The sequence below is a fragment of the Zootoca vivipara genome, chromosome 1 (assembly GCF_963506605.1).
Source record: "Zootoca vivipara chromosome 1, rZooViv1.1, whole genome shotgun sequence".
Classification (NCBI taxonomy): Eukaryota; Metazoa; Chordata; class Lepidosauria; order Squamata; family Lacertidae; genus Zootoca; species Zootoca vivipara.
Window position 1 is genome coordinate 7,595,824 of NC_083276.1, and position 15,120 is coordinate 7,610,943.

At 46.2% G+C, this 15,120-nt stretch overlaps 1 protein-coding gene across 3 annotated transcripts in view; it reads right to left on the minus strand.

Moving 5' to 3' along the window:
- LOC118097904 (coiled-coil domain-containing protein 175) overlaps nt 1-15,120 on the minus strand; it is a 33,749-nt gene that overhangs the window by 8,038 nt on the left and 10,591 nt on the right. For all 3 annotated transcript variants that reach the window (XR_009557077.1, XM_060271220.1, XM_060271218.1), the window contains exons 8-15: nt 14,921-15,002; nt 14,361-14,497; nt 11,789-11,899; nt 10,712-10,783; nt 9,031-9,166; nt 5,473-5,604; nt 4,002-4,140; nt 2,836-2,915 (exon numbers count right to left, since the gene is read on the minus strand). Coding sequence is in view for 2 of the 3 variants with exons in the window: in XM_060271220.1 (XP_060127203.1) it covers nt 2,836-2,915; nt 4,002-4,140; nt 5,473-5,604; nt 9,031-9,166; nt 10,712-10,783; nt 11,789-11,899; nt 14,361-14,497; nt 14,921-15,002 (889 nt within the window). In the remaining variant the exon portion in view is untranslated. The remainder of the gene's footprint in view (nt 1-2,835; nt 2,916-4,001; nt 4,141-5,472; nt 5,605-9,030; nt 9,167-10,711; nt 10,784-11,788; nt 11,900-14,360; nt 14,498-14,920; nt 15,003-15,120) is intronic.

Here is a 15,120-nt window from a genome sequence, read left to right on the forward strand (position 1 = left end):
CCGTTTTATTGTTTGTAAACCACCTTTAGGTTGTTGTTTTCCTCTACAATCTAGCAATGTATAAATTTTATGTAATAAATAAAATAATGAAATTGTCAAATTTGTTATTCTGCCCATCACTGATATGCACACACACCCCTGCCTGGAAGTTGGAACGCAGTCTTTTTTTAAGTAATAATTTTTATTTGTTTTCAATTAAATGCTCTAGTTATCTCCCGCTTGGACTACTGCAATGCGCTCTACGTGGGGCTACCTTTGAAGGTGACTCGGAAACTACAACTAATCCAGAATGCGGCAGCTAGACTGGTGACTAGGAGCGGCCGCCGAGACCACATAACACCGGTCTTGAAAGATCTACATTGGCTCCCAGTACGTTTCCGAGCACAATTCAAAGTGTTGGTGCTGACCTTTAAAGCCCTAAATGGCCTCGGTCCAGTATACCTGAAGGAGCGTCTCCACCTCCATTATTCTGCCCGGACACTGAGGTCCAGCACCGAGGGCCTTCTCGGTGGTGGCGCCTGCCCTGTGGAATGCCCTCCCAACAGATGTCAAAAAGGAAAACAACTACCACACTTTTAGAAGACATCTGAAGGCAGCCCTGTTCAGGGAGGCTTTTAATGTTTAATAGATATTGTGTTTTATTCTTCTGTTGGAAGCCGCCCAGAGTGGCTGGGGAGACCCGGCCAGATGGGCGGGGTATAAATAATATATTATTATTATTATTATTATTATTATTATTATTATTATTAATTATTATTATTACAATAATCCAATAATAGCCTCATTATAACAATGCCTAATTATAAACATAATTCCTAATACAAATGATTCAAATACCAAATTATACAATTTAGGTTTCCCATCCCCACCGCCCCACCCCCACCCCCATGTGCTAGAATCGATGGTTTGATAATTTACATTATTTGTGAAATTCTGTCTTTGGGCCAAAAAAGGTTTTCCTTATCTTCAGTTTAGCTAATGGCCACATTCTGCAGTGGAGCCAGCCATCCCATAACCCAGACCTGAGGAAGAGGCCGTTATTGTGTGGCCTCCTTGTGTGACCTATTTAAATAAGCTGCATGCTGGTCAGTGCCACTTCTCCAGGAAACTTGTCCTTCTCACCTTAAAGTTCCCAAGTGACCAGCTTAACTCCATCAGCAAAATAACAAGGAGATGATAGTCAGCATGTGGTGTGGTTGTCTAGCAAAGTAGTGTACTAGCTGTATTTAAACCAGGCACCCCCAAAACTTCGGCCCTCCAGATGTTTTGGACTACAATTCCCATCTTCCCCAACCACTGGTCCTGTTAGCTAGGGATCATGGGAGTTGTAGGCCAAAACATCTGGACGGCCGCAGTTTGGGGATGCCTGGTTTAAACATTAGGATTAGGAAGCTTTTGGACTTCTGCTTGGGCGCGACGGATGGCGGCCGAACATTCCACCGCTCCGACCGTCCAGGGGCTCAGAGGCTGTTGTGGGAGTAAAGCAGCCTCCCAAATGCTTCCCGGGGGAGGGAAGATGCAGTCTCACCCGCGGCTGCCCATTACCCGGTCCCAAATTCGGAAGGAAGGAGGGGCCGGGGGGCATTGGGTGGAAAGCCCCCTGGATGGCTCGGCACTCCCGGACACTGTCTCCGCCTGCGTGCCAAGTTCCATGATTTAAGAAGAATAATTGGAATTAAATTTATGGACATGCTTCAAACGATGGGGAGGAAGACACTGCCAGAAAATTCAGCCACTGAGAGATAAGAGAGTTGAGGAAACATCGCGTTAAAGATAGCGGTATGTCGGACGGAACAGAAAGGGGAGTGAGACTCTTTTATTTTTATGTTTCAAGATTACACTTAACACCTTCCCTGGAAGAACCGTCTAAAATACTTAGAACAAGCGAGAAATTATAAAATATAAACTGTGTGGATATTGAAATATATATAACGGACGATGTATTTGTATTTGCTTTGATAAGCTTGTAAGATCAAAGCTTTCCTAATGTGGTTACATCAGCAGCTGGAGTTTGTTAAAATTCTTTGTGGACAGTTTTAATAAGATTTATGGCTTGTGACGTAGTTATAATTGAGCCCACCAAAATGGAGGCCGGGTAGCGGAAGAGCATTCAAAGGGTGAGGGAGCCATTGGTTTGTTATTAGATGTGTTTAATATCTGGACTTGACTGACCCTTGCCTGGAAAGACTGTAAATCTGCAACCGGAGAAATTAATGAGCAGAAGCAGAAGCTCGGACATGATTTATTGGATTTTCAAGATGGCGACTGCTCATGATAAACTGTTGGTGGGACCTGGTAAACATTCCAGTCTGGAAAGAGAATCTGTAAGGATTTATGGGGAAGCTGGACATAAAATTCACACAGAAACAGAGACTCTTTGTTAAATCTCGCTCGAAAACATCTCAGAGGCTGTGAGAAGATAGAAGGAGAATAATAAATAGAACTGTTGGAAAAGATCTGGATTATGTTGGACTATAATGATTGGAAAGGATTTGGAATTTTGATTAGAAAGGCAGTAATTATCGATGTATAGAATCCTCAGAATTTGAAGCATGGGAAGTCAAGAAATTTTATAATTTGGCATAATATTGGGATTAATGGATATGCATTTGTATAATTTGGAATAATTGGTATGGTATGATTGGTTTGTAAGTGAAAATTTTTAATAAAAATTTATTTTAAAAAAAAAGGATTAGGAAGCTTTTACTGGTCTGCAGCTTCAAGTTGTGTGCATATTTACCTCTGGGGTGCTTGGATAAGGGACCAACCACCACAGAAGCCGGACTGCCAGAAATGTGATGCCCGCAAAGCACAGAGTCATACCAGAGTGATTACCTTTAGCCTGGTGAGTTTGGCAGTCTCCTTTGTTGACTTGTCTATGCACTTATTTAGTGTGAGCATTTCTTCCCGGAGTTCTAGAAGCAAAATAGGAGGAGGAAAGACTCCATTTACTTAAGCTAATATAAGCCACAACAGCAGCCAAATAGCCCAGTAGGATCTCCCTAATAGAGACCAGAGAGGCGCAGAAGCCTTTCAGTACACACAAGTTCAGACCTGCCTGCTCTGTCTTAATTCCCGTATCTGGAGAATGGCTCTAGTCCTTAACATTTTCTGCAACTGCTTATGGCAGGCATAGGCAAACTCGGCCCTCCAGATGTTTTGGGACTACAATTTCCATCATCCCTGAGCACTGGTCCTGTTAGCTATCCCAAAACATCTGGAGGGCCGAGTTTGCCTATGCCTGGCCTATGGATTTTCCTCTTCTGAGGCAGCAGGGCCCACAGGCAGTCAGGAAGGCAGGGGGTCCAGCCAGCTGTCAGGGCAAGAACCAGGATCAAGGAGGGCAGTCCATTATATTGGGAGGCAAGGAGGCAGACAATACAGATCCAGGGTTCAAAAGAAGAGGATCAAATACAAGGCCTGCAGGACCATGGACAGGTAACTGAGTGCTAGAAACGTGCTCCACCCACATGGTTTAAGTTCCTCAAAAGTAGTTGGCTCTGTTCCTAGCACTCTGACCCTTTCCCCCGATTTGCTGAAAGTTTTGAAAGTTAGCTGTTTTTACCCAAATCCATCTCAAATCTAGCCAAGGGAGTGGAGAGCTCACTGACCTCTAACTGTGCCTCAGAAGAAAAGATTTAAAACCTGGCCTACTGAACAGTCTTTTGGTGGCTAACCTGCTGGTGGATTTCTTTTAATAGATTTCTTCTTAATGGCTGTGTTTTTTTTAAGGTTGTGGGCTACATTTATAGTTGTTTGTATTGTGTTTTGATGTTATGAGCTGCTTTGATAACCCAAAGGGGTTTAAAAGCAGTAGTTGTGTCTTGACCTATGTCCCCTGACTCCTGTCTGCAGAATACAATATAATAATAAGGTTTGGGGGAAGAGGAAACCTGTGCTGCCTTGAGCTCATTATCACTCTATGATGCCATGGAATGGACAAAGTTTAGAAACAGGCAAGAGAAAAAGCTGCTATCCTATGGAAACTACTCAAGGCATACCTTCATACAAGTCCTTCCGGATGGTATATTCAGCATTTAGTTCCTCCAATTCCACTCTCAACTGCTCCGAAAGTGGGATATTAACTTTCAGTTGTTCTTCCTTTTCCGCTGTAAGTTTTGTTACATTATGATATTCGTTCTTTAGAGAAAATGAATAAACATACACAAGGAATGAACAAAGAGGCAATGGGCTTCCTAAATGGTCTGATGCATTAAACAGCTGGCCTGTCCAAAGTGTTTGCGATTCTCAAAACAGTGCAGTTAAGCCGATGGGTCTCAAACCCTCGGTGAGTTAGGGACTTTCCCTGCACGTGAAGACAGGCTGTGGCGGATGGAGCGGATGAAACCAATTGTGGGTCCAACAGTTAGGAAGGCAGTTTCTGCAAATGCTGTAGAGGGAATTGAGGGGCAAATGGAGCTCATCAGCAGGGGAAGGTAGCCCATCTAGGAGAAGGAAAGCTCTTGTGCTAAACCTTCATGGCCTTGCAAGATATCATTGGGAGAAGAAAAGGATAAGGAGTAAACCCGACACAAATCTGGAGTTGGATCCCTAAAGTGGTTGTGTGGCAACTTTTACGCCTCCTTCTGGCAACTCCTGCAGCCAAGGTGGTGCCAAATGTACTGCTTTGCTTTGCTTTGGACCTCATCAGCAAAGCCAAGAGGTGGGTTTTGTTGTCTGGCCAGCCCAGGACCTCCATACACACTGCCCAGGAATGCACAATAGGGAGGTCACTTCAGTGCTGCAAGCACAGCAGTCTGACTTCACCCCCGGAGGCACACTCCATTGTCTCTTGAGACAGACAGATGCTAACAACAGTCAAGCAATAGTGACATATTCAGATGGGTTGCTGGGCCAAACTTTACAACTGCTAGATGACCGGAGGTCATAGCTATAATATTTTGTACCAGCTTTGATTAAGGAGGGGGCTGATAGGGAAACCATTTAATACAGTATATATATATATATATATCCCATTGTGCGTGCCCTCCATGCCCAGTCAGGTATCTCCCATCATCTTGATGCACAGGCATCTTTGCTGCAGACCAGAGGTCAATATTCCTTCCTGGCCGCAGGTTTAGCACACTTCTTCTGACCCCCTCACACGTGCAGCAGTAATTTATATAGAATGGGTGGTGTTGAGGCATGCCATAGCAGAAGGGCCCTTAACCCTACCAGGGCCATGTCTTCCTACTCCTCAACAGGTCAGTATCTGGTGCCGAGTGTGGTGGAGACTCTATGGGCGACACTTGAAACCTCTAAAGTTGGGAGAATCTCTGCTATGCAGGCCCAATTGGGCCCACTAGGCCTCTGAATTTGGCTCACAAAACACACCCATGATGTCAGTCATCTGACATCATACTATGTCAGGCACAGGGATCTGTCCTCTCTGATCTCAGCACTAAATCACAGAAAGGGGACATGTTGCATACAATACGCTTATGCTACATAACAAAAAGATGGCTCTCTTGCCTCAAGCTTAGTGATTTCCGCCTCCACTTTGGCAGTATGTTTTTTGTAGTAAGCTTGCCTTTTAATCAGTTTGCTGGCGAGTTGCTTGGCCAAGTCTTGGGTCCTCAATAGTTCTGCCGAGAGTTCTTCATTCTAGTCACAGGGAATAAAAGCAAGGGCGGAGATCATTTCTGCTATTCTTGGCCCTCAAGAGACTGGGAGGCACAATTTGACCAGACTGAAACGGAACTCTGGGCTTCTGTATATTCTTGCATTTTCTGCTGGGAGCTGCCCATATGTAAGAAGTGTGTGTTTGGGGGGCAGAGGAGAGTCCCATTTAAAGAGGGAAAAGACACATGGGAGGGGAGCACCTAACTCACAGATCTGGTGCCATCACATCTAGTCTGGCTCTAAGCACGATGCGGTTTTGACTGGCAATTTCAGTCAATTTCCATGGAAGAATTGATGAGAAAGCAGGTTCTGCTCCACAGCTGGGCTGAGAGATCCTTTGGCTCCGCCCATCCCTAAGCATGCTTGCTTTCTTGAACCAATGGCTTCAGGTTACAAGAAAGGAGATTCCGACTAAACATTCAAAAAAACTTTCCGACAGTAAGAGCTGTTCAGCAGTGGAGCAGACTCCAACGAGAGGTGGTGGACTCTTCTTCCTTGGACATGGGCGTAGGCAGGGGGGGCAGGAGGGGGCAGCTGCCCCCCCTAGAAGCAAAAAATTAATGTATTTTACAGACCATAACCAGCACTTTTCCCCTCCAAAAACTGAAGTTGAAAGGGCTTTGCTTTAGCAAGAGCAGCTAAGTCTCTGCTTGCTGGGGGGGGCACAGCTGTAACAAAAACACATCAAATAAATAAAGCAAAGTGGCTACCAGTAGTTAAGCAGTTAAGACAATGGAGCATATATCCCCAGGCAAGATTCGATAGCTGACCATTTCACCCTATTGTTCTTAAGTGGGAGTTGTTAATGAGCATTCAGGAGCATTAAGAGTTCTATTGGCGATTTAATGAGGGTGCAGACTCTGAGGATTCAATTTGACTAAGGTGGCTCTGCAAGGCTAAAAGGAAGTGAATAAGAAAGGGGGGCTGTAGCTTTGACAGACACAGTGATGTTTATAAAAAGCAGTGGTGTTCCAGTCTGCCCCTCCTCCTGCATCTGTATACTGTAAATCAGGGGTGGCCACCTCCCAAGAGACTCTGATCTACTCACAGAGTTTAAAACTGGGGGTGATCTACCCCCTTTTGGGGGGTTCTGGTCAAAGCTGTTGAGTTTTTTTAAGGAAGGGAAGCCCTGTTTTTTGGGGTTTAGGTCAAACTTGTTGAGCTTCTTTTAGGAGGGAGGGAGGCCCATTTTTTGTTTAGGGCTTCAGGTCATAGTTCAACTTTTTTTAGGGAGGAGGAAAATTTTGGGTGAGCTTTTTTTAGGGGTGCCAGTGACCTACCAGTGATCTACCACAGACATCCAGTGATCTACTGGTAGATCACAATCTACCTGTTGGACGTGCCTGCTGTAAATCAAGCAGAGAGAAAGCTGCTTACAAGGCTCCTGTACATGCAGAGTTCCAGCATCACAGCGTCACCCAGAGGCACCCACAAATATGAGTTATCCCTCTCTCTATTTCTTCCTTCCTTCCCTCCCTCTTCCATCCTTAATAAAATACGGGGGGGCAGATAAGCCCCACATAGAAAGCCCATCAACATGGGGGGATGACTCTTTCAAATACGGTATTTACCAGTAATTGGGGGGGGGAGAGGCACCTAGGCCTCTAGGAGTTGGCTGCTATGCCTAGGAGTAGGACAATTCAAGAAAGCAGAATGATGCATATGCTATGGTAATATATCAATAGAATCATAGAATTGTAGTCGGAAGGGACCACAAGGGTCATCTAGTCCAACCCCCTGCAATGCAGGAATTTTTTCCTAACGTGGGGCTTGAACCATGGTTGAAATATTATGCTGATATGCAGCAACACCTCGGAGCCGTCGTGGCTGCGGCCGTGCCTCGCCTCGCCCTCCCTGCCACCCCCTCTCGCCTGCCCGACCCTCCCGTCCTCTCCAGCCAAGCAGGGTAGCCGCCAACGCTGCCAGCCCCAGAAGCACAAGGTGGCCGCTGCCGCCGCCGCCATGATGTCATCAGGCCCGCTGGCCCTGTAGCCCCGCCCACATTCCCACTTCGTGGCCCCTCCCCTCCCGTGCCTTGGCCCCGCCCCTGGACGACCATGGCTTGCCCCCCCCCCCCTAGTTTTGATCCTGGCTACGCCCCTGTCCTTGGAGGTTTTTAAACAGAGGTTGGATGGCCATCTTGTCATGGATGCTTTAGCTGAGATTCCTGCATTGCAGGGGGTTGAACTAGAAGACCCTTGGGTCCCTTCCAACTCTACGATTCTATGAACTGCTTCCATTCAAGCTGCCCATTGTAAGGACAATGTAACTTAAGGACTGGTCCTTGAGTTTATTTCCCTCTTCCTGCCCTATCCCTTTTTCCTTTTGTGCTGTGCCCTAAGATTGTAAATATTTGAGCATGGTTGGTCCTGTCTTTAATCTGTGTACAGTCTAGGAAGCTGTTGAATACTGAGTCAAACCATTGGTCTGTCTAGCTCAGTAAAGTTTGCACTGATTTATGGTGGCTCTTTTGCACCATATGCCATATGTAGAAAGCATGAACATTCTACACTTATGATGTTTTGCGGCTAAGCTGAACCCGCTGACAATGTCGCTAAATTAGACTATTTGAAATGGCTTGAAATAAAGACTCCTGAGAAATACAGCACAGATATACTGCATGTTTCTGTGAGAAATCAATGCACCCCAAATGCTGAGTGACAGTGATAATTACTATTCCTGTGAAATAATGGAGGGGGGGGAGCTGATGGAGAATGTGTGTATTTAAATGTTAACCAGGGAGAGCACAAGTCTAGGAGTCTAGGTTATGAAACCCTGCTATATCCCAGGTTTCACTTTACCTGTAGAAAATGCACGTGACCCTGTGATTTGGTTTCAGGCACGTAGTGGGTATCTGACAGGAGCGGGTCAGCAATAAATCACACCAAGTGGGTGGAGTTAACTCTTCACCAGAAGGAACAAAGTATGCTCAGGAGTGCCAGGTCTCATGAACACAGCAACTCTTTTTGGTAGATCTTGCCTCTATGAGGCAGTTGTGGAGACTAAATGTCCCCACCTTCCCACAGCTGCTTAAGGCTTCTCCTCTCCTGGGTCCTTACCAAGCAATCGGAGATTCCACTGGCAAGTCTATCTTTGCTCCTCCTGCTTCATGCCTCTCCTGGTCCTGCAAAACTTGCATCAGCCTGACTCATCTCTGCCTCTTGGCCTCCCTCCTCCCCTGCTTCAGCTTCTGATCCTGGACTTCTCTCTGCCACAGACTCCTCCTGTTCACCAAGCCCTGTTACCCTTTCAGCTTCAGACACCTCCTCCTCCCAATCTCCCCTTTCCGACCACTCACTGTAGTCCCAACACCAATCCCTGGGCTCTGAGTCTTTGACCTTTGGGGGTTCCCCAGCTGGTGCCACCCACCATTCCGTCGCATCAAGCCAGTCCAAGACGGTATCATACCTGCTTTGTTATGGTATTAAGCTGCATTTTACCAGAGTCTGACTTTTCCTTTGAAGTGGCCAGTAACGCTTCCTGATCACTCACAATTTTCTCATACTTGGCCGTCATTTCAGCAAGTTGGTTCTGAAGCGTTTCTCTAGCAGGAAGAGAGCCACACATATTAACCATCACAGTGTCAAATTGAATGGTCAATTAGAACAGTGATGTTGGATTCAGTCACCTTTCTTGTACAAAGGATCTCCTGATGCTGATAATGTTTTTGGTGATGGTAACAACAACACAGCAGTTGCAAATGTTCAAAGTGCTTCTTCGTACACGGTAACTCGGAGATCAAGAGTTATTTCTTAAAATAAAGCCGCTGAAGAGACAGTTTTGAAAGGTATCTCCAACATTTCATCATTTTAAGAACAACAAGAACCACAGTCCCAGAAAAGAACAGGATATTTGGAGCAGAGAAAGCTTTCCAGAAAAAGAGAGCACTAATTTAGTCTAATTAATTTACTTGTGCTTAAATATATATACTGCCCAAAGGAGCCCAAGGAGGCAAACAACAAGAAATAATATGCAGGCTGAGAAAGATCTCTATACAGGGGATGCCAAACTCGTTGGACTAGTGGGGACATTCTGAATTTGGGGAGAGTGCTGGGGGCACCAGTCACAAAATGGCTCCTATGGGAGAGTGTGTGGCAGAAAATTATTCCTGATGTCACAATCTCCTTTCTTGTAACTTGAATCCACTGGCTTGAGTCCCACCCTCTGGAGCAGAAGAAAACAAACTTGCCCCACCTTCCATGGGGCAGTCCTTGAGATATTTGAATATGGCTATCCTATCTCCTCTCAGTCTCCTCTTTTCCAGGCTAATCATCCCCAACTCCCTCAACCATTCATCATAAATCTTGGTTTCCAAGACCACTGATCATCTTGGTTGCCCTCCTCTGCACACCACCTTCCAGCTTGTCAATATTGCTCTTAAATCGTGGTACTCAGAATAGTTTTCCAGGTGTGGTCTGACCAAGGCAGAGGTTCCCAATCTATATCCTAAGTGCTCTTGCAATTATTAAGCCTTCTGCATACCCACTGCCTTAAATCAACTGCACTTTTCCATTTCTGACCAGGATTTCCATTTGGCTAATGGAGAATTCTGTGATCCTCAATGGTTCAAATTCTGCAAGTTGCACAGGGGATTTTGCATCTTGGTGAGGGTGTGCTTGTAGGTTTGGTGGGGCTAAGGCTGATAGAGAGAAAAGGAAAACAAAGCCTGACCCAATAGGCACAGAAAATCTAGCACTTGTACCCGTGTTTACATTACACAATTCTATGAATAGGGAAAGGGTAGTTTGATATCCAGACCTAAATAACAGTGTTACTTCTGGTTACGAACTTAATTCGTTCCGGAGGTCCATTCTTAACCTGAGGCGCACTTTCGCTAATGGGGCCTCCCGCTGCCGCACAACTTCCACTCGCATCCCGGGGTAAAGTTCGCTACCAGGAGCAACTACTTCCAGGTTAGCGGAGCTCATTACCCGAAGCATTTGTAAGGAGGATGGTACATAACCAGAGGTTCCACTGTAACAGCATTTATTTGGCAGCATCAAAGGAATGGCAGGTGTATGTTTATGAATCTGACACAAACATCCTGCAAGCCTTTAGTGCAATATTTTACTTTCAGATAATATTTTACCTTCTCTCGGCTTCTTTGTTTAATAGTACCTCTAAACTTCCTAACTCTCTGTCATAGCCGATCTGTGAGGATCTGAAACGAGAAGTGTGATACTGAATAATCAATTTTTCTATGATCTCCTCCCAAAGCAGAGTTCTGAGGAGCATTCTCCAGCTACTACCACCAAGCTGTGGTAGTGACCCTAGACAGTCAAAATCTTGGGGGTAATCTAGTGGGATAACATTGAACTAAGGAGGCTTGGTTGTAATTTTCTTCGAAGACTAAAACAATATTATTTTGATCCATTGTCGCGGGGCCCGTAAGAGGTGTGGGGCCCATAGGCCGGTGCCTACTCTGCAGTAATCTGGGATGTAGATCAGGCCACACCCCCATTTAGTCCAGCATCCCATTCTCACGGTGGCCAACCACAGAGGCCTAGTGTGGGCGGGGCTGGGGGGCATTGCCCTGGGCACATTTTTTTAGGGGGCACCTGGTTGTGCCCCCATGGCAGGTTCTTCCTCTAGTCCGAAGCTGCAGGGAGAGAAGCTGGGCCCAGGCTGAGCCTTTGGGGCTGAGGTAGCGGCAGCATCTCCTCCTCCTCAAGACCAGCGAAGGGATGTCCGAGCGTGTCCCACCCCTGGGCGCCTCTCCTCCGCTGGACTCTGGCTCCAAGGAGGTTCCTTGCACAACAACCCAGCACCGCCCTGCTGGAGCTCCACTCCTGAGTCAGGCCTGAACTGGGGGCAGGCGAGGATGAGAGTCAGTGGCAGCATCTCTGTATCTCTCCTCTGCTGGGCTCTGGCTTGCAAGTAAGTTCGTTGCTCGGCAGCCCAGCACCACTAGGCTGCCCACTCCACCGGGAGCGCCTCGCTTACCCCGCCCCGGGCGCCAGCAGCTGACGCTACGCCACTGGCCAACCAGATGCCTCTGGCAAGCCCACAAGCGAGACCTGAATGAGATGGCGCTCCCAGAGCTTGCAATTCCAAGCAACCGTTATTCGGAGGCATGCTGCCTCCCGCAATGGATGTGAAGCATTTCTATCAGGGCCAGCAGCCACTGATGGTCTATGAACCGGTAAGCACTCAGAATGGAACTTACTCATAAATGTTCTGCAGGCGTTCCGTCTCATCTTCTATGTCTCTCAACTCCACTAAGCGCTTTGCCACGAGGTCAAGCTTTTCGGTGAGCTTGTTGGACAACTTCTCAAATCTATCAAGGGAAGGGCAAGCGAAGAGCCGGTTACACATTTGACCATGTGCAATTTATTTATTTCTCTTTATTAAAAGATTACTTTAAGAAAATATTATGGTTGCAAGGGTATTCAATTGCAACCATCTGCAATGCAGGAAACCTTTGCCCAAAATGGGGCTCATACTCTACCAACCGAGCTACCCTAGCTCATAATAATAACCATAATAATATATACTCAGGAGACAGAATCAAGAGTACCAGTAGTTTGTTTACATAAGGATGATAACAAAGGAAGGCCTGAACCGCCCTGAGACCTCTGGGTATAGGGCAGTAAAGGTAAAGGTAAAGGGACCCCTGACCATTAGGTCCAGTCGTGACCGACTCTGGGGTTGTGCGCTCATCTCGCATTATTGGCCGAGGGAGCTGGCGTATAGCTTCCAGGTCATGTGGCCAGCATGACAAAGCTGCTTCTGGCAAACCAGAGCAGCACATGGAAATGCCGTTTACCTTCCCGCTGTAGCGGTTCCTATTTATCTACTTGCATTTTGATGTGCTTTCAAACTGCTAGGTTGGCAGGAGCTGGGACCAAGCAACGGGAGCTCACCCCGTCACAGGGATTCGAACCACCGACCTTCTGATCAGCAAGCCCTAGGCTCAGTGGTTTAACCACAGCGCCACCTGGGCAGTAAATAAATTCTAATAATAATAACAATGCTTTCCCCCCAAACACCACTTTTAACCTAGGGTGAAATTACAGCACCAGACATGCCACAGGATCCCAATTACATTGGTGTCCAATTACTTCAAAGAGCATTTCTGCCTAATTCACACGGGATGTTCTGAAATGCACTTCCCCGTTCCCTTATGGGACTGCAGAGAAGAGGCCAGAAGCAGCCACAAATTCCAGACATGGGTGAGCAACTTTCTTCCAGCTCAAGGGATACACTGACTCACAGGTAACAGTCTAGGGTCTGCATGCTGGTGGCAAACAGGGATGGAGGCAGAAGTGAATGGCGTGACAATATGACTTTTAAATAGTAGGCCACATTCAAGGCATGCAAAGGTCAGAGGTTTTTCTAACATATGCCTCTCTCCGCTCAGGCAAGCAGGAGGCATGATCTCAGTTCAGGGACATATTGCAGCCAGGCAAAATCACACAACAGGCCTGGGGCAGAGAACTGACTGGAGAGCGTTATGGAAGCTGCACTGAAAGGCCTGAGGGCCCCAAGTATGAGGCGCCACGCCCCTAATTTAGTAGGATCAACCTATTACATATGGTGGTGATGTAATTACTAGATTAGTGGCTGCGAGTGGCCGCTGAGACCATATAACACCAATCCTAAAGGATCTACATTGGCTTTCAGTACATTTCCAAACACAATTCAGAGTGTCGGTGGCTGACTTTAAAGCCTTAAACGGCCTAGGCCCTATATAGCTGAAGGAGCATCTCCACCCACATCATCCAGCCCGGGCACTAGAGTCCAGCTTCAAGGGTTTTCTGCTGGTTCCCTCACTGCGAGAAGTGAAGTTACAGGGAACCAGGCAGAGGGCCTTCTCGGTAGTGGCACCCGCTCTGTGGAACGCCCTCCCATCAGAGGTCAAGGAAATAAACAACTATCAGATTTTTAGAAGACATCTGAAGGCAGCCCTATATAGCCTTGGTGCTTTCTTGTGTTTTTAATATTCTGTTGGGAGCCGCCCAGAGTGACTGGGGCAACCCAGTCAGATGAGCAGCATTTAAGTAATAAAATTTATTATTATTAGTAGTAGTGTAGTAGTAGTACTTCCGTTCCTGCTTCAGGGGTTTATTGTTGTGGTGGCACGATGTTTCTGTTTTCTATGACAACCCCTGGGCTAGCAACCATCAGCACTGGGGAATGGGTAGTTTGAAACTGGCCAGCATTCTGCTTCATTTAACAAATCTCCTGCAGACCCGTTCATTTACAAGCAGCCCACCCTGAAAGCTTTATTTGATTTCAGTGGGTTGTATTCAACTAGCCCCACTGAAATTAGTGGCGACGACTAGCTTCAGTGGGTGAGGTGCTTTACAGAGTACAAGAGAGTATGTCCCTGCTCCAAAATTTGATATGGGGAGAACCAGAAGAACTGGAGAGAAATGGAGGCAGGGGTAAATACAGAAGCAATATACAGTTGTTTCAATTTCACGTGCTTAGGCTTAGTTACATACTCATTAACAGTAGGGCATGGGAACTAGGAGGACATCTCTGCCCAATTCACACAAGACATCCCTATAGCGACTTACAAACTGTAATAAAGGACCACTTTTGAATTTTTAACATCCTCTGCCCTTGCATTTGATTAACACATTCTTAAGTGAAGTGTAATTCAATGTACTATGGAGAGTTTTCTTCTCCACAGAAGAAATCTCATTCAAAGAGCTGGGTTCCTTATCATGGAGCACTACAATAGAACCTTGTACTTCTAGTAGCATTCAACAAGTCACAAAAAGTCACCGTACTGTTCTGCAAGCTGGTCTCTTTGAGCACAGGCCTGATCTTCCTCTTCAGATAAAATATTAAACTGTGTGCTGAGAGCATCGTTTTCGTTTTTTAGATTTTTATAGGTTCGCTTAATCGTTGCCAGCTTCTCTTCAGCCTAGAAACAAATTGCAGTGCTGGTTAATTTTACTCAACAAAACCATTGTCGAAAGGTTATACTTTCAGAGGACCACAGAATGTAAGAATAGACCTCATCGGGTCTGGTTCTCAATGTGGCCAATCTATTATTTAACTGAATGAAATAATGGGACTGACAGCTATTCCTGGGAGTTAGGAGAAATCCCTTGGCAAACAGGGACCTGCATGGCAATTCTCTATTTTTTACACCACTGCAGCTGCTTCAAGGGTGGAACAAAATCTGGACTTAATCCTGCCCCAGCACAGTTAGAGCCTTTTTTTAAAGGGAACTGTGCACATGAAGAGTGACCACTGTTAGACTGGGGCCAATAGTCCCTGCTTTATAATACTTCTCGAGTCAGAAGAACAGCTTGTCAAAGGATACATATCCTTGTCTTCATACCTCCTCTAGCTGTCGTCGCAGCGCTTCTGCTTCCTCATCAAAGTCTGTACCCGTTTTGGCTGCCTCATGTGTAAGATCAGACCTGAAGAAGAACGTAGAAAAATTAAGGCAAGCTATTTCTGTGCAAAGGAAGGAACTGCCATCCATTGGATGTTGCATGCTGTCATTTTAAGAGCACTGCAGTATCAGAATTATCAGCA